The sequence below is a fragment of the Lineus longissimus genome, chromosome 11 (genome assembly GCF_910592395.1).
Source record: "Lineus longissimus chromosome 11, tnLinLong1.2, whole genome shotgun sequence".
Taxonomy (NCBI): Eukaryota; Metazoa; Nemertea; class Pilidiophora; order Heteronemertea; family Lineidae; genus Lineus; species Lineus longissimus.
In genome coordinates this window covers 8,749,909-8,775,395 of record NC_088318.1, presented here as the reverse complement: position 1 = coordinate 8,775,395, position 25,487 = coordinate 8,749,909, and the positions used below count along the sequence as shown (strand labels likewise).

Here is a 25,487-nt window from a genome sequence, read left to right as displayed (position 1 = left end):
TGAAGCAGGAACTCTGCCTGCTTTCCTAGACAGCAATGAGCCTGATAACGAAGCAGCCAGTCGTCGAGATAGCAATGGAGCTTGAAGTCCATGGCATGAAATGGCGCGGCTAACGTCTTGACGACTGCAGTGAAAATAAGCGGCGCGGAAGCCAGGGCGAAAGGAAGGGCCTGGAACTGATAGACCTTTCCCTCAAAGTAAAACCGAAGGAAGGGTTGAAAATCTGGATGGATAGGAACGTGAAAATACGCATCCTGAAGATCCAGCGAGATTGCCCAATCGTTGGGCTGCACCGCAGCTACTATCAATCTGGTTGTCTCCATCTTGAAGCTGGGCACCCGAAGAAACCGGTTCAAGCTGGGCAGATCAATGACCAGTCTCCACTTCCCCGACCTCTTTGGGACCAAGAAGATGTGGCTGTAAAAGCCTGGGGAGGAATGATTGTCCACCACTCTCATAGCCTCCTTCTGGAGGAGGGAGAGAACCTCTGTGCGCAGGGCTAGGGGGGGGATGACCAGGGTGGGGATTGTCGCCGTCGGGGGGGGGGGGGGGGGATGAGGAAAGTCCAAGCGGACACCGTGGCGGAACATATCCGGTACGGGGGAGTCCTTTTGACACCACTGATCCCAAAAGGCCGCGAAATGGCGCAACCTGCCCCCCACGGCGATATCCGTGGGGGCGCCACCTGTAGGTGCAGGAGGACCGACTAAAAAGTCACTTGTACTTGCCCCCGTGACCCCTCTCACCTTGGGAGTGTCCTTTGGGAGCCTCAGTTTCTGCCTGCCCTGGGGCACGAAAGGAAGACGAGCCCCGCGAGAATGAGGCCCCAGGAGGGACCAAGGAGCCTCGGGGGCGTCAATTCTCCGCCTGACGACACCTGCCCGCGGACTAAGAAGAGGACCACGGGCGGGGGGGACGGCCTTAGGAGCAGAAGTAGTCTCCGTAAGGCGGTCCGACTGCATCTGGGCACCTGAGGTGTCCGGGATGGAGTCGTGGAATAGGTCCTCTGCAAAAACCGGGCACGGACCATGCTTAACCCCTCAATAAGCAGGTCCAGGCGCTTAAGCACCGCGTTAGCAGCCTGCTTCGCGGCCAGATCACTGGCATGCTGCAGAGACTGTTGGAGGGACAGGGCAAGAATGCGGTAGTCTTCTGACACGTCGGCTGCCAATGACCTGGATAGGGCACAGAGGGACAGATCGGCGTACAACAACACTAGGATGTGCCCAAGGATGTGAGCGGTCGCAACCCCATTGAAAGCCCCGGAGGGGGACGGGGGAGCACATCTGTAAGGACAGACGTCTCAATACCTGGGGAGGCGCTGCTCACCAGCCTAAAAAGGCCAGGAGCGGATCCAGGGGTCTCAACGTTGGAGCTGGTCAAAAAATGCCTGCTAGTACGCCAAACCCTGATCCGCGCCGCCCGAGGGATCGGGACATAAAACGTCAAGAGTCCCCACTGGAGTACTGCCTGCCGAAGAAGGGGGGTCGGACGAAGTCTCGCGGAGCATCCCTGAGACAGGGGCACCGATGCTCAACGACAAGACCTCCCCAGGGGGCATATCCCCGAAGGGGGGCTCCCAGCCTGGGGGACGGGGTCGGGTGAGGGCAAAACCTCTCCAGAGCCCCGGGGACCTCGCCGCTGAAGAGCGGGGGTCCCGGCAGAAGAAAGGGAGGGGGGAGACGTAGACTTCCCACGACCAGGCTTTCTAGGCCCTCTCGCACAGACTTCTTCCAGGAAGTACCGGGAGAAGGAGAAGTCACCCCGGGGGCAGAACTGCCAGAAACAACAGGGACTGACTTGTCAGTACCCTGACCCGGGGAAGGCACAGGGTGGGGACTATGAATCCCCATCACACCGGACACCCGGCCATCACCAATCTGGAAGGGAAGGAGAGCCAGGAGGCACGGCGGAAACCCCAGAGAAAAAAGAAACAAAGATAATAAGGACTGGAAGAAAACCATCCTAATATAATCTGATAATACACAATAATTCTATATATATATATACCACAGCTACGCAGCAGGATGAACTTTTTCTTTCTTGGGTCACGTGACCAGAAGCCCGGGAAGATACTGGAACTTTATTTAATTTGAGAAGTGGATAAAAACCACTCACAAAGATAACAAGAGTTATGGCGCTCAGCTGAAATGGATAGATGAAGGCAAGGGCCAAGAATGTGTTGGTACCCTGTTATTATGAGGCAACGTGAAGCTGTAACGTCTAGCATGCAGAAGTGCTGGTGCGAAAGACCTTCTTGCTCTATCAGTGCATGCTGAAGTACTGAGTTGACGTCACCCTGCTATTATGACGTAAAGTCATTTCTATTGCCGTTGCAGTAGTGGGGTGTGTGATGACATCAAGGAGTTGTGTGGTGACGTCAAAAGAGTGGAGTACTTGTCTTCATGCAGCGTAGGTGGAACTAATAACATGCACATGGAAATAAGGTACATAATTATTACAGTGTATTTTGTGAGGTGGGGTCTGGTGCTTTACAATGGTCAAATGAACCGACTGTTGTCTGGACATTGATGAAGTGGATGCAGCTAAATGTTTGGGATGGTCTTTTTTGTATGTGAAGAAAAGAAGATAAAGAGTTGGTTAACAAAATGAATTTTATTGGTGCGGCAGATATTTGATGCCTTTCGGCAGATATTTGAAGCGCCTTGCGGCAGATATTTGTTGCCTTGCGGCAGATATTTGATAACGCTCTCCGGGAATGGAAAGCAGTAAAACGAGTAAGCACACCTTACTCTGAATGTGGGAACAGCAAGTGCTTTCCTGGACTCGAAATGTGCCAACAACTCCTCTTGCAATAACCAACAACAATTAATCTGTAAAAAAGAGAAGAGAAATTAACACTGACTGAATAAAAATGGGTGACATAGATGGGGAAATGTACACCACCGGATACAGTCTGTGCTTGATCAGGCATTTGTCAGATGATATCCTGAACAAGGCATCTATGGAAGCAAATCAAGAAAGAGACTTAAAACCTTCGAAGGGCACACTTATTGCTCAGTGGAAAGTCAGTCCTGTGGGCTGTTTTCCAATTCAAAATAAAAGTGTAACCTCTTTAAATTATTCTCACAGACTGAACCATAACACTCAACAGCCAACCGTGCCCACATGATGTGAGCCGAGAGCTGGGCTTAAAGATGAGCGAGTGGTGTACTACATTTTCAAAATTGCTATCGTCTACGACATGTGACAGAACAGGATCTAGTGGACTTAATGATGAGGTACTTTCAAATAAGGTGTCCATCAAATGAATCATGAGGGCCTGTTGAGTTCTACTCTAAGCCTATCCTATAGGGCTAGGCTATCGTTTTTGTCTTTTTTACAGCCTACAGCACAGCAATGCACAGCGCAGTGTACAGACAGTACAGGGTTGCAATCCAAAAACATGAACATTGCTGCGTAACGAAACTGCAGTGGAATTCATACTATGATGTCATAATGTGACTTTCAAAATAATTGTTGTCACGGCCAATGACCAGACTTGGAGAAAATAAACATAAATGGGGAGATTTGTTGCAAAATTGCCAACCACAACAACTCAGGGACCATAGCCAAAATGGCCGACGGCGAATTCTCCGGTCGCTAGCGCAGTCCATAAACAAGCATCAATTTTACCAACTTTGGGTGCAAGCTTGGTCATCAAAGGTCTCGTTAGGGAGTTTTTCCCAAATGTACGCGATGATGACGTGCCCCATTAACAGGGCGTAACATCTATTTTAAGATGCGTTTCCAAAGTGAATGCATGAGAACAACCCATTTGTGTCGTATATCACTGGAAACGCCCGATTCCCCTGATTCTGCAGGATGTTAAATCGGGCATTTTATTTCTTTAAATAAATCATAAGCGTCGCATTTGCTCCTAGCTATGTTCACCATCCCAAATGGCAATATTGCCAATTGGGCCGGACAATCACGAAAAACCCCAAATATTATACATTTCTTCCCGAATAATTCTTACAGAGACCATTCTCCCATGAAAGACAGTTGCTTACGCTACACAAAAATCAAAAAAAAATCGAGGGTCAACCATTGAACTTTTGAGATTTGTTGAATTTTGCACAAATCAGCGAAAAACGCACCAACTGGCACTGGACGGCATTTTAACACGGGGCCGACGCACATCCCAAGTTCAGTGTACACATACGTCGGCAACAACAGTATAAATGCGTAGTTTCTTGTTAGTCGCCTATTGAGTAGCGCTATAGGTTTCAGAAACTCCAAAAAAACATGTCTTTGCCAAAACAACTGCTGAATCAACGCTGACATACTGTAAGGACCGAGAAATCAATGATTTTAGGAACTACGGTTAGGGGTTGGCCGCGCATGAATAACAAAAAAAAACTCCCTAATGAGACCAAAGTTACAGAACTTTTAAAAATGCATCTAAACAACATATATATACAGACTCCGGGCCCTACCAGTCGCCAGACTCCGGGCCCTACCAGTCGTTATTTAGTGCAACCGCCACCAGAGTGTTTATCAGATCTTCACAGGTAGAGATTGACGGAAACAAATTTCTCACTCTAAAATGACATGAGACGAGCACCAACTTTCGCTAATTTGTGCACAAAATTTCCGCAATATTATAAAAAACTATTGATAAATCTGAATTATATAGACTCTTTTCAGTAGCTAAACAAATTTCAGGTATATGGTCATGTTGATTAAAAGAGTATCAACGGATTGAACATGAGAAATTTCACTCACCTTCATTGAAGCAGCGACTACCGCCATTTTTAAATGGTGGCATCTCTTCTATCGATCGGCCAATCAGCGGCACTGCTTTCAAAAAAGTTGAGCCACCGCCAAACTTGAAATCGCCAAAATTCAGTCAATGTGCCTGCAGCGCCAACTGGCGGTGAAAACTAAATTAACCCTTTTGCTGCCAACTTCGCATTTCTGCACAATGACTTTTGTTCCTTTTGCTGCCAACTTCGCATTTTGGCGAAATTTTCCTATGTGGTGAAAATACATTGATTTTTCGTCTGCTAGCGTCGTTTATGGTATATACCTATAGATGGCGTGGTAGAGGAGTTACCACGCTACGTTTCTACTGTACATGTTATATATCGATTTGCTGAGATTTCGGGTGAAAATCACTTCCAAAAGTTCACAAAATGGCAAATCGGATGTCATTATCACAGGTACTCGATGAATTGGATATCATGCATGATTTTGATTCTGGGCCCGAATTCGAAAGGTACCACACAGTTGTCAATTATTAGAATAGAGTTATCTGACTGCTACATACATTCTATGACAGGACATTTGGCTGAGAAACTTTGAACTTTCATGTTTAGTTGAGGAAACCCTGAATTTTAGCTGTTTTATACCAGGCCCCCTCCATAGGGACCCCTGACCCCCCTATCTACAATTAGTTCTCTGGTAGCACTAAAAAGGAGCTCTAGGGAGTGAAGGTATGTAATTTAGTCCCAACATATCACCATAAGTAGTAATTTTTGGTCTACAAAGTAAATGGCTGATCATTGAATTTTGAAGAATTTTGCTCGATTTCTGTAAATAACGCATCGGTATTTCTTGGCAATTTTGTTACAAAGCAATACGAATTCAGGGTTTACAAGGTTATGGACTTAGAAAGGAAAGAGTAAAGAAACATGCAGATGCATAAAAATAGTTTTATTAGTTGTATTATTACATTTATTCCAAATTACAGTGGTTTATTCTACAAAATCTTCAATTCTCATTAGTTATTCAAGATGGCGGCATGCAAATTAGGGCGTGACCTACTTTTTAAAAAATTTAATTTGAAGTCCAGGTCATACTGAACAACTTCCATGTGCATTGTTTTGACATATCTCCAATAGTTTTCTCAGGAAAAATATTTAAATTGATCATATCAATTTTTTTCAATTTAACCTGAAATTGCTTGGCACTGAGGACTCAAAAAAAAAAAATTTGCTTGGCAGCAAAAGGGTTAATTCCATTAAAAGTAAAAATATTCAGCCACATTTGAAAACAATATTTGCTCTGTGGACCGAGGAAAAATAGGGAAAGAAATCTAAACGTGAAATGACCTCATTCTCTTAATACAGGTCGGATCGCGCCGATTTTTCGTTTTTTGAGTTTACCTTGGGCAACTCCTTATTTAGCACCGTCAACGAAGTGGCTAGGCCTTCCCGGTCATGAATGTCCAATTTTGTCCACAGATAGGTCCCTAGATGGATGGATGGATGGATGGATGGATGGATGGATTGCAGGACGGACACCATTTGAACAGCTATTCTACTAGCTCCGCTGACTTTGTCAGCTGAGCTAAAAAACGAGGAGAAAATGAAAAAGGAGCGATCTCACCCGTGTCCATAGACTATCTTCGACCAACAGGTGTCCCCGGGAGGTCCTTCTTAAACCCGAAATGGCTCGAATCTAGCTGAATTTACGGGAGAAATTCGGCGAATTGTGCAACAAAGCGCAGAGGAAAAAGTACTGAGAAATGGCGGCTTTCACGAGGCAGAGGCTGTATTGGGACGTGAACCAGCTAATCATTTTTCTATCATAAATAGATTAATTTTTCCTAAGTGTGTCCGATAAGAGTACACATGCAAAAGTCTGACATGGGTAGAGCATGTACGTACACAGTGTCCATGGAAGAATGAAACAGAAGTGAAATCGTTTTGAAATCCAGTAAAAATTAGCAGCCCAGTGATCATTCATGGAATTTGAACTATGTTCGATTGAAAAATGGGTTCACCATAATATGCCGCTTTATATTCTGTATACAGAAAATGTACACTGCATATGGCAGAGGCGGATCAAATTTGGGTGAGGTGGCATCCCTCACCGAAAGGCAGTGCACTGAAAATGACTGCATCACACTGCTTTTGACAGAAACCCCCACTGCATATCACTGTCTTAGGCATATCATTTTTTCTTGATGTTTTAAAACCACTGATTTTGACTGAAAGACCACTGCAAAGCACTGCCACTTGCATATCATTATGAACGACGTATTTCAAAAACACTGCCTGTGACTGAAAGACCACTGAATTCCACTTCTCCAACTCTGATCGAAACCCGTGGCATATCAACATGACTGAAAACCACTGCTTTATGACTGTTGAGATTAAGACTTGATGGCAGTGTAAAGCTGAGTGGTAATTGCAGTCAAATTCAGTGTTAAATATCACCCATAATGCAACCTGAGACAGGAAGCTAGTAAGTTTGAATTTGATAGTCAAACATTCAAGAAATCATGGTAGCTCTTCATATTTCTCGATTTTTACCCGAATTTCATGGTAACCGGAAAAACGCCGACTGACCGACCGACCGACCGACCGACCGACCGACCTACCTACCAACCCAAGGAGTTTCGTGTGATATATCCAATCCACGATAACAGGTCATGTGAAACGAAATTGTAAACAAGCGCACGTGCGCTGTTCAAATGACAACAAATGCATATTGCGCGTTGCAGTTCATGCATTGCATCGGTCGAGACACTCGAGTAGAAAAACTACAGTGCATAGATTAGGCCCAAATCATGTTTTTATATCCACCGACCATGTAGACAAAGCATATCTTTAGAGTATCGTTATCAGTTCCTTACTGCGTGGGCTCGTTTTCCCGGTATAATTGACTGAAGATGCTGCTGTCAGACATGTCGGAATCCATCACGTCTATTGCGCTGGGCACTACACAGATACATGTGCTATAGAAAAGCGAAAGGGATACTGTATATGACGGTAGGTCGGTCGGTCAGTCGGTCGGTCGGCGTTTTTCCGGTTACCGAATTTCATTATGAGAAGAGGGGAGTTTTAGTCAGTTTGAATTGGAACACATAAGGAGCCAAATGAATGCAAAAAGGGTAATCTAGACAGACACTGAAGTTGTTTTTTCAGCAAATCAAGAAGGCTGTAGGCCCTATAGGTGTTGTAATGTATGCATACACTGCAAGATATCTGCATGTATCGTCATGCATCTACTGTAGGCCCTATAGGTGTTAATTGTAATGTATGCATACACTGCAAGATATCTGCATGGGAGCTCAATACACATCAATCAGTCTGTTAGATCATTATTCTACAGGCTGCGTGCAGTTACTTTATTTGGACGTCAATTTGATCTAGCTTCAATCCCTGACATCACTGACAGTAGCTATGTGCCATGTGTTGTTTCAATTGTCTAGTAACCCCATCTCACCACTGTCATTATGACAAAGTTTGCAATGACGTAGGTCAAGGACGTGAATTTGTCATGTTTTTACTGTGTCACGTCATCATGCAATGGTGATGTCCTCTATTTGTGCAGATGACGTCATCACTGCCATATTGGACGCAAACACACCGTCTAAAATTGGACAGCAAAAGTAACAGTTCGCTAGAAGTTTTTGCTTTTTCGAACAATTTCTTTGGTTGTCATCAGCACAGGGGGGTCAGGTCCCCCAAACCTCTCTCGGCATCCGTGCCTGCATGCCATTGCATAAATTATTCAAATTAACACTGAAAATGACTGCTCCCTCCCGGAGGTTTAGGAAATGGCAGTCAAAATCAGTGGTGTTTCAGTGTGGATTCAGTGTGCTGCGAAATATTTAAATTAACACTGAACCCCACTGCCAGCCCTGTGCATGATGCATAGTGGGGAGTCATTTTCAGTGTCAAAAGCAGTGGAAATCAGTCAGCCTAAATATTTAAATGAGCACTGCTTTTGACTGCCTTACCACTGATTTTGACTGTCTTACCACTGCTTATGACTCCCTAACCTCTTATTTTTGATTACTGTACAACTGTATGCTTTGGTAACGCGTGACTGAAAAACACTCCCTATGACTGCTTTCCACTGATTTCAACACTGCCATAAAAATGTGAGGTAACACTGCAACCTGACTGAATCCTGACTGATATCACACTGCTTTTCGGTGAGGGATTTTACAGATTGAAATGTCTTTTGGACATTGTGCTCACCTGGGAATGATTTAGTTGTAGATGAAATGAGACATGGAGGTTAAATTGACTAGGCCAAATTACGTCACAATTCACCTAAAAATTTGGACAACTTGTACAGATATTCCATATGTGTCTATTAAAGCTGAACTGCATGCACAAAACCAGAGCACCCCATGCGGCAATAGTAAGAACTTCAAACGATCGGAAGGTCCTTCTGAATATTGCCTGAAACATGATAGACCTCCAATGCTTCGATGCGTTTGATTTCACAAACCAGCAAGCCACAGGACGATGTGGACAGTCTCGGAGAATTATGGAAGAGAAAAAAATCAAAATCTTCTCCAGGGATTCGAACCCGGGAACTCGGGCTCAAAATACGAATGCTCTAACCGTCTGAGCTAGAGGGGCTTTCTTGTGAACTGCTGGCAGCAAATAAGTCTTATATGAATGGCGATTATACTTTATTTTTGAGAGTAGAACCAGAAATTTTCTCAAGTACATGTAATAGAAGAAGATACCAAGACAAAGTTGAACATTGCTAAGAGAAAATGTAGACTACGCATACATAATCACACACAGCAAAGAAAAAATGACTTTCTTCCTGCAGTTGCCCACTGGAAGCCGCTCAATGATGTTGAACAAAGATTACACACAAATGTTTGCACATTCTATAAAGGCGTATATAAACCGACAGGCATTACAAGCAGCCCAGTGGCCTTGAGGATAAGAGTGTTGGCAAATAAAACCAGAGGTCTCGAGTTCGAGTCCCGATGAGAGGACCTTTTTATTTTTTTCCTTCCAGAATTCTCTGCGAAGGTCTGCATCGTCCCACGGCTTGCTGGTTTGTGAAATCAAGCGCATCGAAGCATTGGAGGTCTATCATGTTTCAGGCCGTATTCTGAAGGGCCTTTTCAAGGAGGATACCGCGGTGACGTCACATCACGTGATCACGACCCATATTACTGATCGCTATGGCCAATCAGATTCAGTCTACTGACAGCACCAGCACTGAACACATCTCCACGTCTCACTGTCTGGTGCGCTCCTGTACACAAAAACACCAATAGACATGAATTATTGCAATACCTAGTATGGATTCTTCCTGTGTAAAATAAAATTTACAGCGCAGATTAACTTCCACGAATAAAAAAGACGTTTGGCGTGGCCAAAATGCGGAAATAATGTCTCCGCTAAACGCGATACACGGTAGAGATGCAGTTGAGTTTGTTATTGTCTTGACTTAGAAGCCCACCCATATCATAATATATTCATGTATTCATGAAGTATAAACTCATTTCTGTCCCATACAACTCTAAGAACAGTCAATTTCTCCTTAAATCATCACCGAAACCGCGATATCCGCAGGAAGATTTTGTTCTAGTGTCCGAAAATGCATGATTTTACAGGGGCGCTAACTCGACAAATAGAGGGGATCTATGCGAGTTTTAGGTCCTACAGGTCTCGAACTTGTAAAATCTGTAAACATGCCTCCAAATCCCATTATGATAATGAAGAGATTGCCCCATATCTGGGAGATTGTTTTGAAAGCATCGCTAATTTTGGAAGATCGGTGCCCGGCTATTTGGTTTTAAAAACCCTATTTTTCCCCATCAAACCAGCACTTCTCATTATTCAAATGATAGCTTATTGTCTGAAGACTTATTTCATAGCAGAAAAGTACTAATAACTCTGATTTGATGCGAAAAATCTAACTTTATTCGATGACTTGATTTTCCCTTGGCCGTGGATCGAGTTTGTTTACAATATGCAGCGCCATCTTGGAAAAGCCGTGACGTCACCGCTGTATCCTCCTTGGGGCCTTTCGGTCATTTGAATTTCTTACTATTGCAGCACGGGGTGCTCTGGTTTTGTGCATGCAGTTCAGCTTTAATATGAATGGTCCAGGGACCATGTGCTCACCTCGGGTAATATAATGCATGTCATTTGCAGTGAATATGGGGAGAACAGTTTCTGGCTAGTTTCACCAGTTTTGATTCCATTGAATAATATTATTCTTCTCAGCTCAATGGCAAAAAAGAAAATTACCGTTACCATTTTGGTAATAAAGTTGACTGAATTTCAGGGTTATTGAAAAGTTTACATGTCGCATGGAAATTGGTTGACATCTGTTTAACAGTTTAGGACTAATAGGACTTCGTCTGATTTTCAAGATGGCGTCCTGGCAGCCATATTTGTCATGGGATTAGACTAATGGGTCTGGGACATGGGATATTGATCAGAGTACATATGTACATAATCACATGAAGTTTGGTTGTAATCCGATTATTAGTTTTCGAGAAATAGGACTTCGTTTAATTTTCAAGATGGCCACCTGAGGGCAATATTGGTTGATGGGATTGACTGAAAATCAGGGATGTTGTAGAGAGTACATAGATATACAATCACATAAAATTTGGTTGCAATCCAACTTTGTTTGATTTTGAAGATGGGTGCCTGGCGGCCATATTTGAAGTCCCAGCGGGACAAATATTTGGGGTAGAAGAGAGGATTTCTAGATACATGTCTTCACAGGTTTAGAACCTCCTAGCTCAAATAGAAACAAAACATGCCACCTATCGATGATTTACTAGTGAACTTTGACCTCTGTGACCTTGAAAAGTAAGTCAAATCAAAAACATGGGTGATATGTCATTTAATCATGTTGTATACACACATCATAAGAATTTGTCACTCTACCTACAATCATTAGCTTCAACTAGAGGCCTGGCACCCTGAATAGCTATGCTGGCGGAATTGAATAGGAAGGAATGAGATGAAGGAAAAGAAAATGTACAAGTAGTATATGCGAGTACTAGAATGTAGGTTTATGGTAGATAGGGAGATGTGGACAGACTAGATGGAATCAAGTTTAGATAAATGGGGCCAAATTCATGAAGGGCGTACAGCTTAAAACAAAGTTTAACAACTGAATAGACAGGTCCAGGTCCTCCATGTAAATCTTCACAGAATATGAATAGGCCCTATAAGTAATCAGGGAGACGTAACACACCTCTAACCCGTACACGCCCTTTATGAATTTGGCCCCTGGGTGGATGACAGTTTTATTTGAACTGCAGTGAATGAAGTAGTTGTGGGGTTCTTTTGTCACATCCGCTCTTCAATACCTTCAGTGCCTTTGCTCCAACTGTGTTTAAGCAGGCCAGGGCATAGCTGCACTTTCAATACCTTTAGTTTGATACCATTAACGCAACTGCCTTACTCTAATGGTGTTCAAGTTGTTTAGTAAGTCATCAAAGTAGATCAGGGTAAACCTACTCTTAAACAATATTAGTTTGATATCAGACACTGATGACACCTTTTGCTTTAACCGTCTCCAAGTAGGTCAGTTGGTAATGAAAATGGGTTATCACAAACCTACGGTTCATTATCTTTAGTTGATACCAAACACGACTACTTTAGCTATAACAGTCTTAAAGTAGGGCAGAAGGACATAAAAGTAGGTCAGTGCAAATCTCTCCTTCATTACCTTAAGTTTAGATTAGTTCTTGTGAGACTGCCCTATTCCCTCCAATAAGGCTACAATGCAGTCTCTAGATTGTGACATGAGGCATGATGTCGTCTCTAGCATAACCCGCTTCTCTTATATCAATCAGGCTACAACGAAGTCTTACTTGATTGAGACATCAGGCATGATAATGTCTCTTACATCACGCTCTTCTCTTATATCGATCAGGCTACATTGTGGTCACTTACTTGATTGTGACATCACCCTCTTGTCTCATATCATTCAGGCGACAATGAGGTCTCTTACTTGATGGTGACATGAGGCATGATGACATCCCTTACATCACCATACCCCTTGCCTGACCTCTTCTGAAAAGGTGCTTGACTTTCAGTTGCAAGCTGCTGGAAATTTTCATGTAGAAACAATTTGGTTTCCTGGTTTCAAATGATCAGACGCTGAGCTGTCTTTACACTGGCAGATAAACTAAACATAACGGACTCCAATTGTGCCATGGGTAATTTATTTTCTGAGGCATTACCCTTTCTCGACCTATGGTCGAGCGCGACAGTAAAGGGGTAGGAGTATTAACTAGACCTCAGGGCGAGCATGACACAATAAGGGTTAAAGGTTGCATGTTCAAGAGTTTAGGTTTGATAGGCAAGCTTTATTTTTCAATATTATAATAAATAAAAATTCAGAGTTCCCTTTTCAATTTCAAGGCTTCTTTATTCAATCAACTTGTATAATACAGTAAAACAAGACCAAAACGTGAAGGACAAATCAGCTAAGATACAGCGTCTTCTTTCCCAATCCTGTCAATCTCATGGCTGACTGGTTGATTGGTTTCGTGCCACCAGTTCCACAGCATGTACAGCAACACCACTTTGCCAGTGGAGACCACCAGAATCACTCATAGATAAAACACTGCATCATCCTGTAAACATGAGAAAAAATAGCACTTCGGAAAAAAACACCATCAAAATAAGATATTTATTATCAACATTCCCGATGATGTTACAAAAACAATGAGTAGTCTGTGCCGATTAGCGAAACTGTGAGAGGATATACAACCCTGTATGGCTCGCTGTTTATGTTGGTCGTACTGTAAAACATAAATGTACAAAAAAAGATCAAACGTTGTGTGAAAAACTAGTGAACTGGTGGGGTTAGGGTTAGGGTTAGGGTTAGGGGGATAAAATAAAATTGGCCTAGGCCTAAATAATAAAAAAACTTAATCAAAGATAAATTTGAAAAAATTCAGCCTTATTTACTAAAGTTCACATTGATAGAGTTTGAACACATGGCTTGCAATGCATCCTTTACTTCCCTGCACATATGTTGCAGTGCATTGCATTTGTTCATGTACCGGTTTGGATGTGTAATGTATGGTAAATAATGTTGGCCCAGTTCATGCAGCTCCTCGCGGTTTTGCGTATCAGCATAGACTAAGAATGGCAGTTTTATTGTTTGTTAAAAATACCTCGCAATTCCAGCAGACTACTCTGTCGCTATTCTTTGTGTACTCTGACCAGTGTCACTATCAAAGGTCTACAATATCACTTTTATTTTGACAAGAAACATGAGAAAACGTCAACTTCTTCTGAAGAGGTTGGCCATGTTTGTTCATCTAGCATTTGGGTTTGTTTTGATTACGTCGAAGATGTTTATAAATACAAAGAGGCTATTCTTAACACTTTCAGCGCCATCTGACGTAATTTTACGTCTTGCAAGTTCACACGGTTGAGCCATCCGACGTAATATTACGTCGCGTTTTTAAATTTCCCGCTTTGTCTTCGAGGCGACTAGCAGCGCAGTATAGGGGAAAACAATTTAACTATACAGCGCTTGAAGTGATAGTATGATGTTCAGCCAATGTGCTATTTATAGCCAAGATTGTCTGCATTCGAATAGGCGCAATGGCGGGTCGAAGATTGATGACGGGGGCCGATGTAGCCGAGAGTATGCCAAAAAGTGGGTATTCGGAAAGACACCAGATATTACTGTTCTATGTGTGGGGTACCATTGTGCAAAATCAAGTGCTTTGCTGACTATCATTCCAAATTAGCATTGTAAAGAGATCTAACAAAGAAGAACCAACACAGAAAATTTCATGTAATTATCTTTATTCCTTCTATTGTTTTCATAATTTTGAAAAAGGGTAAAAAGGGGCGTAACCTTGGCCCCTGGGGGAAGTACGCTAAATATGGCTGGGCGCTGAAAGTGTTAAAACAAAGTTTTGTCTGGATTTCAAAGTCATTCTTCTGTAGTTGTTATATTAATGTGTAATAGATAATTGTGAAGTATTATGATTATTGCATTCTGATGATTGGGAAGAATTTTTTGCAACACCGTTTTGGGTATAAAATGTACTGTGGCATTCATGTGTGTTCGACTTCGACTGAATAACTGAGCAAATTTAACGAGACAGAAGGTAAAAAACGGTAACACTTCAGTCATTCTATACTATGACTTTTCAAATAACAGTTGTCATGGCCAATTGTACCTAGCAAATCAAGAGAAAATACAGAGAAAACTCACCCTGGTTTTCTGTCAAAACGTCTACCGTACGTAGACGTCTACTGTACGTAGAACTGAGCGCAAGAATCTGGGTTTCTCTACGGTCTTTTATCGGCAATATTAATAAGAATTAGACAAAATAACCCCACAAAACGACATGTTGACATTGAGAATCAAAAGATAGGGAAATACCACTTTCTAACTGCTCGTTATGAAAAATTTAGACTGGAACTATGTTTTAAAATGAACATTCACTGTCTATATACATTCGCAAAATGGCCATCACATTATCAGCCTCGGCTGCAATGCCTTAGGTCAATGCCTTATGTGTAGCGCGTTCAGTACATTACAGAGAAAGGTAGGATCGAGGCCATTTTGCCAGTTTGACCTACGACAATTTCCAGCTTAAAAACTGCCAATAAATGCCAATTAAGGTGCGTTTAGTCTGTTGGATAGTACATATCAGTTTTTTTGTCTATACTTATCATTTCAACACTTTCTCAACCTCTCTAATATTAAATTCAAACAGCTTGTGGCGCCGCCCTGGCAATAAATTTCTTAACCAGGTGTGCGCATGAGCTGTTCGGCAGTTGCAAGCCGGTCTCTGAACATAAAATATCAACCTGTTTTCAATCTCAAAATTTTCTACAAAATCCACCAAATTTCACCCTAATTTACAAATTGGCGTAGCGGCATATTACTCTGTATAATATGCGCTGCGCCAGAGTGTCAAAAGGATGTAAGTTTTGCCTTTAATTACCAACTTTTTCCCCTTTATACAGCAACGCCACTCGGGTCAGTTTTCCACCACGTACATTACATGTGTGTAACTTCGTTACAATTTCGTTTCCAATAAACAAAACAAGTCATAAAATATTCGTCCCTTATTCAATATCTGATGTGCTGTCACGCACATAGTCTTTATCCTATCGAAACAAGAATTCAAAATATTGGTATCCTGGCATATTTCCTGGCCCAGCTACAGCAAATTCTGATGAAAATGCAACTATTTTGCTGGAACTTCTTTCGGCCAGCTCCAGTGCAAACCAGCTGCAAAGCCAGCATAGCTAAAAAGGCAAAACAATTTTTTCCAAGATTACCGCCTGGAGGCCAGAAAGTAGGTCATATAGCAAAAAGAAAATTTTTTCTGGGAATATTGCCCAAAGCTACCATCACACCAAGTTTTAGCCATCCAGAAGTATTAAGGTAGCAGGAAGGGTTGGGCATTTGTGGTTTCTGAGTCTGAGGGGGTTTGTGTCTGTTGACTGTGCTTTAAGAGAGACTAGGCATGGCGCCAGTCTCTCTTAAAGCACAGTCAACAGGCATTTGGTCTCAGTATTTGGGTAAGTACGGAATCAAGCCAGCTCAGAGAGCAATGATTGAACGATGCTGTGGACAAGTCCAAGGATACTGCATCAGTCACGACCAACTTCTCATCAGAAAGCGTCACCACCAGCATATTCAATGTTCAGTTCCAACCTGTACCAGTCCAATGCATGCCTGTCATGGTCAGCAGTGGTCAGCTTAGCGGGATACGGAACATCCCTCACCGAAAGGCAGTGCACTGAAAATGACTGCATCACACTGCTTTTGACTGAAACCCCCACTGCATATGACTGTCTTACTCTTAGGCATATCATTTTTTCTTGATGTTTTAAAACCACTGATTTTGACTGAAAGACCACTGCAAAGCACTGCCACTTGCATATCATTATGAACGACGTATTTCAAAAACACTGCCTATGACTGAAAGACCACTGATTTCCACTTCTCCAACTCTGATCGAAACCCGTGGCATTTTCAACATGACTGAAAACCACTGCTTTATGACTGGTGAGATTAAGACTTGATGGCAGTGTAAAGCTGAGTGGTAATTGCAGTCAAATTCAGTGTTAAATATCACCCATAATGCACCCTGAGACAGGAAGCTAGTAAGTTTGAATTTGATAGTCAAACATTCAAGAAATCATGGTAGCTCTTCATATTTCTCGATATTTACCCGAATTTCAATATGAGAAGAGGGGAGTTTTAGTCAGTTTGAATTGGGACACATAAGGAGCCAAATGAATGCAAAAAGGGTAATCTAGACAGACACTGAACTTGTATTTTCAGCAAATCAAGAAGGCTGTAGGCCCTATAGGTGTTGTAATGCATGCATACACTGCAAGATATCTGCATGTATCTTCAAGCATCTACTGTAGGCCCTATAGGTGTTAATTGTAATGTATGCATACACTGCAAATTATCTGCATGGGAGCTCAATACACATCAATCAGTAAGATCATTATTCTACAGGCCCCGTGCAGTTACTTTATTTGGACGTCAATTTGATCTAGCTTCAATCCCTGACATCACTGACAGTAGCTATGTGCCATGTGTCGTTTCAATTGTCTAGTAACCCATCTGACCACTGTCATTATGACAAAGTTTGCAATGACGTAGGTCAAGGACGTGAATTTGTCATCTTTTTACTGTGTCACGTCATCATGCAATGGCGATGTCCTCTATTTGTGCAGATGACGTCATCACTGCCATATTGGACGCAAACACACCATCTAAAATAGGACAGCAAAAGTAACAGTTCGCTAGAAGTTTTTGCTTTTTCGAACAATTTCTTTGGTTGTCATCAGCACAGGGGGTCACGTCCCCCAAACCTCTCTCGGCATCCGTGCCTGCATGCCATTAAATAAATTATTCATATTAACACTGAAAATGACTGCTCCCTCCAAGAGGTTTTGGAAATGGCAGTCAAAATCAGTGGTGTTTCAGTGTGGATTCAGTGTGCTGCGAAATATTTAAATTAACACTGAACCCCACTGCCAGCCCTGTGCATGATGCATAGTGGGGAGTCATTTTCAGTGTCAAAAGCAGTGGAAATCAGTCAGCCTAAATATTTAAATGAGCACTGCTTTTGACTGCCTTACCACTGATTTTGATTGTCTTACCACTGCTTATGACTCCCTAACCTCTATTTTTAATTGCTGTATAACTGTATGCTTTGGTATTGCCTGACTGAAAAACACTCCCTATGACTGCTTTCCACTGATTTCAACACTGCCATAAAAATGTGAGGTAACACTGCAACCTGACTGAATCCTGACTGATATCACACTGCCTTTCGGTGAGGGATTCTTCCTAAACTCAAGCGAGGGAAGTCTGCTCATTAGCATATCTCGCGCACTGCTCCTTTTGGTCAAACATCGTAGTGAAATCGTAATGGAAAACGTCTGGCTTTGCGCCAGACTAATAAGTGAAGAACTAATATGTAAAGAACTTCTACTTGCGCGAGACTGCTGTGATGAAATTATCATTGCAGAGACTCCGGTGACGTACACATATATTTTTTACAATCAAAAATGCCCTCAAAAGACGACATAGAATGATTATTTTATTGATATTTCCAACTATATACCTTCCAATTATCACTTTATACAAATAGATCGGTGTTAGGTCGCATGCTTTTCTTTCCTGGTGACACTATAAAGTAAAATAGTTGCAACCCCGTAAATGCGCTATAAGTCCAATAATAATTGACGGTGACACGTTATAAATGTTTCGCCAGCTTCGCTTTTTTGCCGCTACACGGCGCTTTGGGCCCTTGTGTCTGGCCCTAGCAGTGACGAAACGTGCTCCGCCAACGGACGACGACGGGCAACAGACGCCACAGTATTGTATAAGCTCCCCAGAGGTGAGCTAATACAATTTAAAGAATCTGTGACAAATTGTGGTGAAACGTACTAGCTTAACTTCTCCTCCTTCCAGTATAATTACAATAGATAATGTTGGCAGTGCATTACTTACATGATTGTATAGAAATTATCGTCGAGGAGAATCATATCGGCTGCTTCCTTACATACGTCCGTTCCATTCTTCCCCATCGCAATACCAATGTTGGCACTCCTAAGGGCCACTGCATCATTCACACCATCCCCGGTCATTGCAACTACTGCTTTGTTACTCTGGAGTGCCTGAAAAAATCACAACATATTTCTAAAAAATTGCATCGCAAACCAAGCATGAATGTAACCCCTAAGCCCACACATGCTGAATGTGACATGATAGTAAAGTTGGCTTAGTGGACTACGTGCATCACTCATGAGATATAGCTGAAAGTAATTTATGAGAAAAAGGGACCTTTTTGGCTGATGAGCAAAAGTGCCAAATTACACAATGCCAATTTAAGACCATATGATGAAAATTCGAGCATCATTATTTATGGAGACATGCATCAGAAACCAACCATGATCAGTTTACACTATTTGACCCCTGTGACTTTGAAACGCACGTCGAATCTAGCGAAATCTAGACCAATGTTACGAAATGGTTTAGATACATCAACCTGCCATTCCAGTACGTCTTGGCTTGATGGCAACAAATACCCACTACGAGTAAGGAGTATGCACAAAACACATTGGGGCAAAGCCAACCTGACCTCAGTGCACGAGGCAGGAATCCAATATTTCTTTCTCACCCCCACAACAGTTGAACCAAGTCCAGCATGCATGACATGTTCACGTGCCCTTATAATGGCCAACCGCATAAACCTAAATTCAAGGGGTAACAAAACTGGTACACGAGCATCATTCTCTGATGTCAATGCATTACCTAATCTACCGGTACCACGCAGTAGTCCCTTTCCGTCTGAAACCACATTCAACTGCTGCACATTAGTAGGTCCTTCTGTGATGTTTTTGCCACTAAAGTACGCGTGTGCTTCACAGAAGTGTCGAGCCTGTACAGAAAGTCATGTGAACTGTATCATGTACACCGTAACCCGCAACAGATGCTCCAAATCACTGAATTGATCCATGTCAAGAACTGATCGTTCTAGAACGAGTTTGGCTGGAAACGGAAGGGAAGTTGCAAACTTCTAGAACAAGTTTGGCAGGGAAAGAGTTAAAATTAAGAGGTGAAAACTTCATTTTTGCTTGGCCATTTAATTTGGATAGGTATACATGCATTTCTGAAGTGCATAATGATGTATCAAGCTATCTTCTTCCATTACAATTTTTTACTGATTTTGTTTTGTTGCTCAGTTCTGAATAAAACGAATTGAAAAGATTTTACTGTTGAATGTCAAAATTTCAATTGCGATTTATGCAAAACCAGATAGATATTCCAAAAAGAGTAACCTATTCCTATTAACCTTGAATGTACTCCTTTACCCTGAGCTTAGCAATTTTTTTGATATTTTCAGGAGTTACAACGAAAACAATTAGTTGAAATGATAGAAAATAAGTGGTAAATTCATGGTTATTAATTCATGATACTGGTTAAGAAACATGCTACATGTATAGTATATACGTCAAAGCAAAATCAGCCATAAAAATATCATTGAAAACAATTCACTAATAAGCGAGATACTGTACCTTTTACCTTTTTTAGTTTTGACCTCCTGGTGATGTCAGAGGTTACATGACGTAGGGAGTCATGTGTACTAAATTTCAAGTTCATAGCTTTTCGGGTTAGGAAACATGCCATAGTTAAACTGAAAACCCAATTAAAGCCAGTTGACCTATGTGACCTTAAAAATTTGGTCAAATCAAAAACCCGTATGATATGTGATGTATCCTTGCTAGGAGAACCTACCATAAAAATTGTTATTGAAAATGAGTCACCAATAAGAGATATATCACACTTTTTAGGTTCCACTTCTGGCCCCCAAATTCAGTGTCAGAGAGAGTCATGTGTAGATATGGGGCTCAAGTGTACCAAATTTCAAGTTCATGGCTTAAGCGGTTAAGTATATGTGATGTATCCTTCCTAGAAGTACCTACCATAAAACCTTCATCGAAAACAATTATTAGTAAGCGATTGCACTTTTTACTTTTTTTAGTTTTGGCCCCCTTGGTTACCAAGTCAAGAATCAGATCAGACCGAAATTCAGTGTCAGAAGTTATATGACGTAGGGAGTCGTGTGTACCAAATTTCAAGTTCATAGCTTTAGCGGTTAAAAAACTTGTCATAGTTACACTCAAGCGGCCAATTTACCCTATTTGACCTCTGCGACGCTGACAATTAGGTCAAATCAAAAAAACCCTATGATATGTGATGTATCCCCTAGAATAACCTACCATCAAATTGTTATTGAAAATGAGTCACTCATAAGAGAGATAACACACTTTTTAGGTTTCCACTTCTGGCCCCCTGGTGGCAGAGTCAAGAATGAGATCAAACCAAAATTCATTGTCAGAGGTCACCTAACCAGAGGGGGTCCTGTCTACAAGTTCATAGCCCTAGCGGTTAAGAAATGTGCCACTGTTTTTCAAACAGGTACAGACGACGATGACGACGGACGCTGCGGTGTTGTATAGACTCCCCTATGGTGAGCCAAAATCCATGGTGAAATGAGGAAGTGGAGAACCTGTAAAAAACCAGAAACTAGAGGCATGGCGGCCTGAATAACTATGCTGGCAGAATTGAATAGCAAAGAACAAGATGAATGACAAGAGAATGGAACAAGTAGTATATGCATGTACCAGAATGTAGGTTTATGGTAGATAGTGAGACGTGGACAGACTAGATGGAATCCAGCCTAGACAAATGGGGCCAAATTCATAAAGGGTGTTTAGCTTGAAGCAGCATTTAACTACTGAATAGACAGATACAGGTTTTATTTGAACTGCAGTGAATGAAGTAGTTGAGGGGTTCTTTTGTCACATCCGCTCTTCAATACTTTCAGTTTGATGACAAACACGACTGCTTTTGCTCCAAGTGTGTTAAAGTTGTTTAGTAGGTAATAAAAGTAGATCACAGCAAACCTACTCTTCAACACTTTTATTTTGATATCAAACACAGACAACTCCTTTAGCTTTAACCGTCTCCAAGTAGGTCAGTTTGTAATGAAAATAGGTTAGCACATACTGTTCATTACCTTTAGTTCGACAGCAAACACGACTACTTTAGCTGTAACAGTCTTAAAGTAGGACAGAAGGTCAGAAAATTAGGTCAGTGCAAATCTCTCCTTCATTACCTTGAGTTTAGTTCTTGTGAGATTGCCCTATTCCCTCCAATAAGGCTACAATGCAGTCTCTAGATTGTGACATGAGGCATGATACCCTCTCTTGCATCACCCTCTTCTCTTATATCCAGGCTACAATTTCAGGCTCTTTATTGTGACATTAGGCTTTGGTTCCATCTCTTACATCACCCTCTTCGCTCATAATCAGACTACAGTGCTGTCCCTTACTTGATTGTGACAACTGGCTATGATACTGGCTATGATGCAGTCTCTTACATCACCCTCTTAATCAGGCAACAATGCAGACTCTAGCCAGGATGTGAATGAACCAAATCGTGACCTGTTTGGCTCTTATTGTTCTTAATTGATTTCACTAGGTTAGTACGTCGGCTGAAAGGTACCTTCATAACCACAAATTTGATACTAGCACAGATTGTCCTTTGTCAACTCAAAGGAAATGCAGAATTGATTGTTACTGGTGGTCTATTAGTGCGGTTCCCGCAACCACCCAATTGTTTTAGTCTTACCTTTCACTAATTGGCTCACTGGTCCAGGCATGAATCTGATTATTCTTCACCGGATGATGAAACTCACCTTTCTTTAGCCCGTCATTTGCATATGTACACGCACAAAGCCTACAAGCCAAGCACTGACACAGACCGGCGGCCTCGGGACTGCGGTTTTATTTGAAGAATGGAGTTAGAGGGGAAGCATGCAATGGTAAGGATAGCTGCAGAATTAGGCCTAAAATCTGTAAAGAGAAAATATCAGAAGAGAACAAAGTTCGGAGTAACCTGATAGGCCTTGATTAGTCTTGATGGCCCCAAAGGCTACCAGTAGTTTAAAAATTGGCACATCTTACCCACTGCATATTGCCTCGACCTTGACTAACAGTAACATGGCAACAGCTCTGCCGACTGTTGGAGTGCACTAAATTAATGATCAGCTCCACTTGGGGGTACTATACACATAGGACTATAAATCCATGAAAGCTCCACCCAACTCAGGCTATGTCCAGCAGCCTACTGACTGATTACCGATATTTAAAGATCAATATTGAGTAACCACATTGGGACGATGACATGGGACGAATTCCCAGGAGAAAATGCGGTACTGGATAAAATCGTTCATACATGCAGAGTGCTTTCATGTGATGTCATCACGTGCCATCTGGATGAACAGACAGAAGAATGCAACCCCATACGTCCATGACAGCATTTGATTCAGTCAAGTCTGGCATATGACAATGACGATTCATTGTCCTACCCTCCAAAATGACTGGTCGTGAAAGCACTCTATTTAGGAATCAACTGGTCCAGCAACGAATAAAAAGTCCATTCTACACATTACCAACCATTTTGGTACACCGTCTTTCAGCGGAGACGTGTCAATTATACATGTAAGCAACAATCCAGTTGATGCAGTGGCCAGTCCAAGACTTGTTTCGAACACACATTAGTCTTCATGTGAAAGTTCAGTGCGTGCTAGGACTCAATGCCAATGTTTCATGGCGTTACATCCAAATGCACGCACATCTACATTGTAGGCAGGAAGTGGGATTCTATAATGCCGCCAATGTAGGGTTACATTTCATTGAGCTTTCAATTAAAGGTTGCATGTTCAAGAGTTTAGGTTTAATAGGCAAACTTTATGTTTTATTATTATAATATATAAAAATTCAGAGATGCATTTTCAATTTCAAGGCTTCTTTATTCAATCAACTTGTATAATACAGTAAAACAAGACCAAAACGTGAAGGACAAATCAGCTAAGATACAGTTTTTTCTTTCCTGATCCTGTCCATCTCATGGCTGACTGGTTGATTGGTTTCGTGTCACCAGTACCACAGCATGCAACGCAACACCACTTTGCCTGCGGAGACCACCGGAACTACTCGTAGATAATAGACTGCATCATCCTGTAAAAAATAGAAAAAAAAGCACTTTGTAAAAAAACAACCTTAAAAGAAGATAAGACTCTCCACTCACAGATAACCCTGTGGACATTTATTATTGACATTCCCGATTATGTTACAAAAACAATGAGTAGTCTATGCTCATATGTTAAACCGTGAGAGGATATACAACCCTGGACACATGGCTTGCAATGCATACTTTACTTCCCTGCACATATGCTGCAGTGCATTGCATTTGTTCATGTACCGGTATCGGGTGTGTAATGTATGGTGAATAATGCAGGCCCAGTTCATGCAGCTCCCTCGTGGTTTTCGTACAGATTTCAAAGTTATTCTCCAGTAATTGTTATATTAAGGTGAATTAGATAACTATGAAGGATTACAATTTTCTTATTCTGATGATTGGGAAGAATTTTCTGCAACACGGTTTTGTGCGTAAAATGTATATGGCTTTCATGTATGTTTTGATCTTCCACTTCGACTCATTGACTGAGCAAATTTAATGAGACAGAAAGCCAAAAACGGTAACACTTCCTATGTAAACAAGCAACGGGAGTCATTCTATACTATGACTTTTGAAATAACAGTTGTCATGGCCAATTGTACCTAGCAAATCAAGAGAAAATACAGAGAAAAATCACCTTGGTTTTCTGTCAAAACGGTTACATCGATGAACTGATTGCATAAATCTGGGTTTCTCTACGTGTCTTTTATCGGCAATATCAATAAGAACAAGGCATCAGTAGATGCGGTGTCCTCCGCTGAGGGGATGGTTTGTTGGAGGGTGGTGTTTTCGTGTTGGGGGTCTGGAATTGGAATGTATGGGCTTTCTGAAATTTGGAAGGAAGTCTTTGGGTCAGTCTGGGAACTTCAAGTCCGAGAAATTGGTGGTATCTGGAAAAAGAGGATGATAAATTAACTCTTTAAGGGACATACTTGGTCTTACATTTTCAAACACTAGTTGGTACATGAAGAAATGGTCAGTGAATGCCGATATCAGTGCCAACGGCCGTCACGGAATCAGTCTTTTCAAGTTTATCGATGTTCATGAGGAAAATAAAAAAACAAACTTTCTTCTGGCCAGAGTCCTCTATTTAAACATGTGTACATTACGTGTACATTGCTGTGCATAAGTTTTGGTAAAAAAAGTACTCATTGGACCAATCAATCTGCACAAAATTTTATATGTGTCAAGAAGAACCCTTTGCCAATAGCATAATAAAGTTTAAAAACATTCCAATACCGATTGCCTGAGAAAAAGAGATTTCCGTACACCATATCCATCAAAACGTCACTGGCGCATTGATATCGCCCTGTCAAAGTACAAGTTCTAAACTGACCAGTGAGACCACATTTTCTTAAATATATTATCATAAAGCATATTTCTGTGATGGCCTGACTCTGTAGATTAAGAATCAACCACAGATTGAGAATTAATTCCACTTTGGTCCATGAGCTTGTGCCACACTTCCGGTCGTGGATGAATACATGTCTCTGCCCTTCTATTCAAGTTTGCCCGACGCGAATTTTTTTCTCATAAAATTGGGGAGGTTTGTCTGGCTGTAGACACAATTAAACCAGAAAAAGTAGCCAATTTCATCAAGTTTCAAAGAATCCAGTAGCTCTAAAATTGATAGGAACACATTTTCTATGTTTTGTACACTGAATGCACTGTGAATGTACGTGCCATAAAACCTGGCCAATTGC

General features: G+C 41.7%; 1 protein-coding gene across 5 annotated transcripts in view; it reads right to left on the bottom strand.

The window, feature by feature from the left end:
* The window catches only part of LOC135495767 (calcium-transporting ATPase type 2C member 1-like), a 465,754-nt gene that overhangs the window by 112,416 nt on the left and 327,851 nt on the right, over positions 1-25,487 (bottom strand). For all 5 annotated transcript variants that reach the window (XM_064784671.1, XM_064784673.1, XM_064784674.1 and 2 more), the window contains one exon: positions 18,706-18,872. In XM_064784671.1, the coding sequence (XP_064640741.1) occupies positions 18,706-18,872 (167 nt within the window). The remainder of the gene's footprint in view (positions 1-18,705; positions 18,873-25,487) is intronic.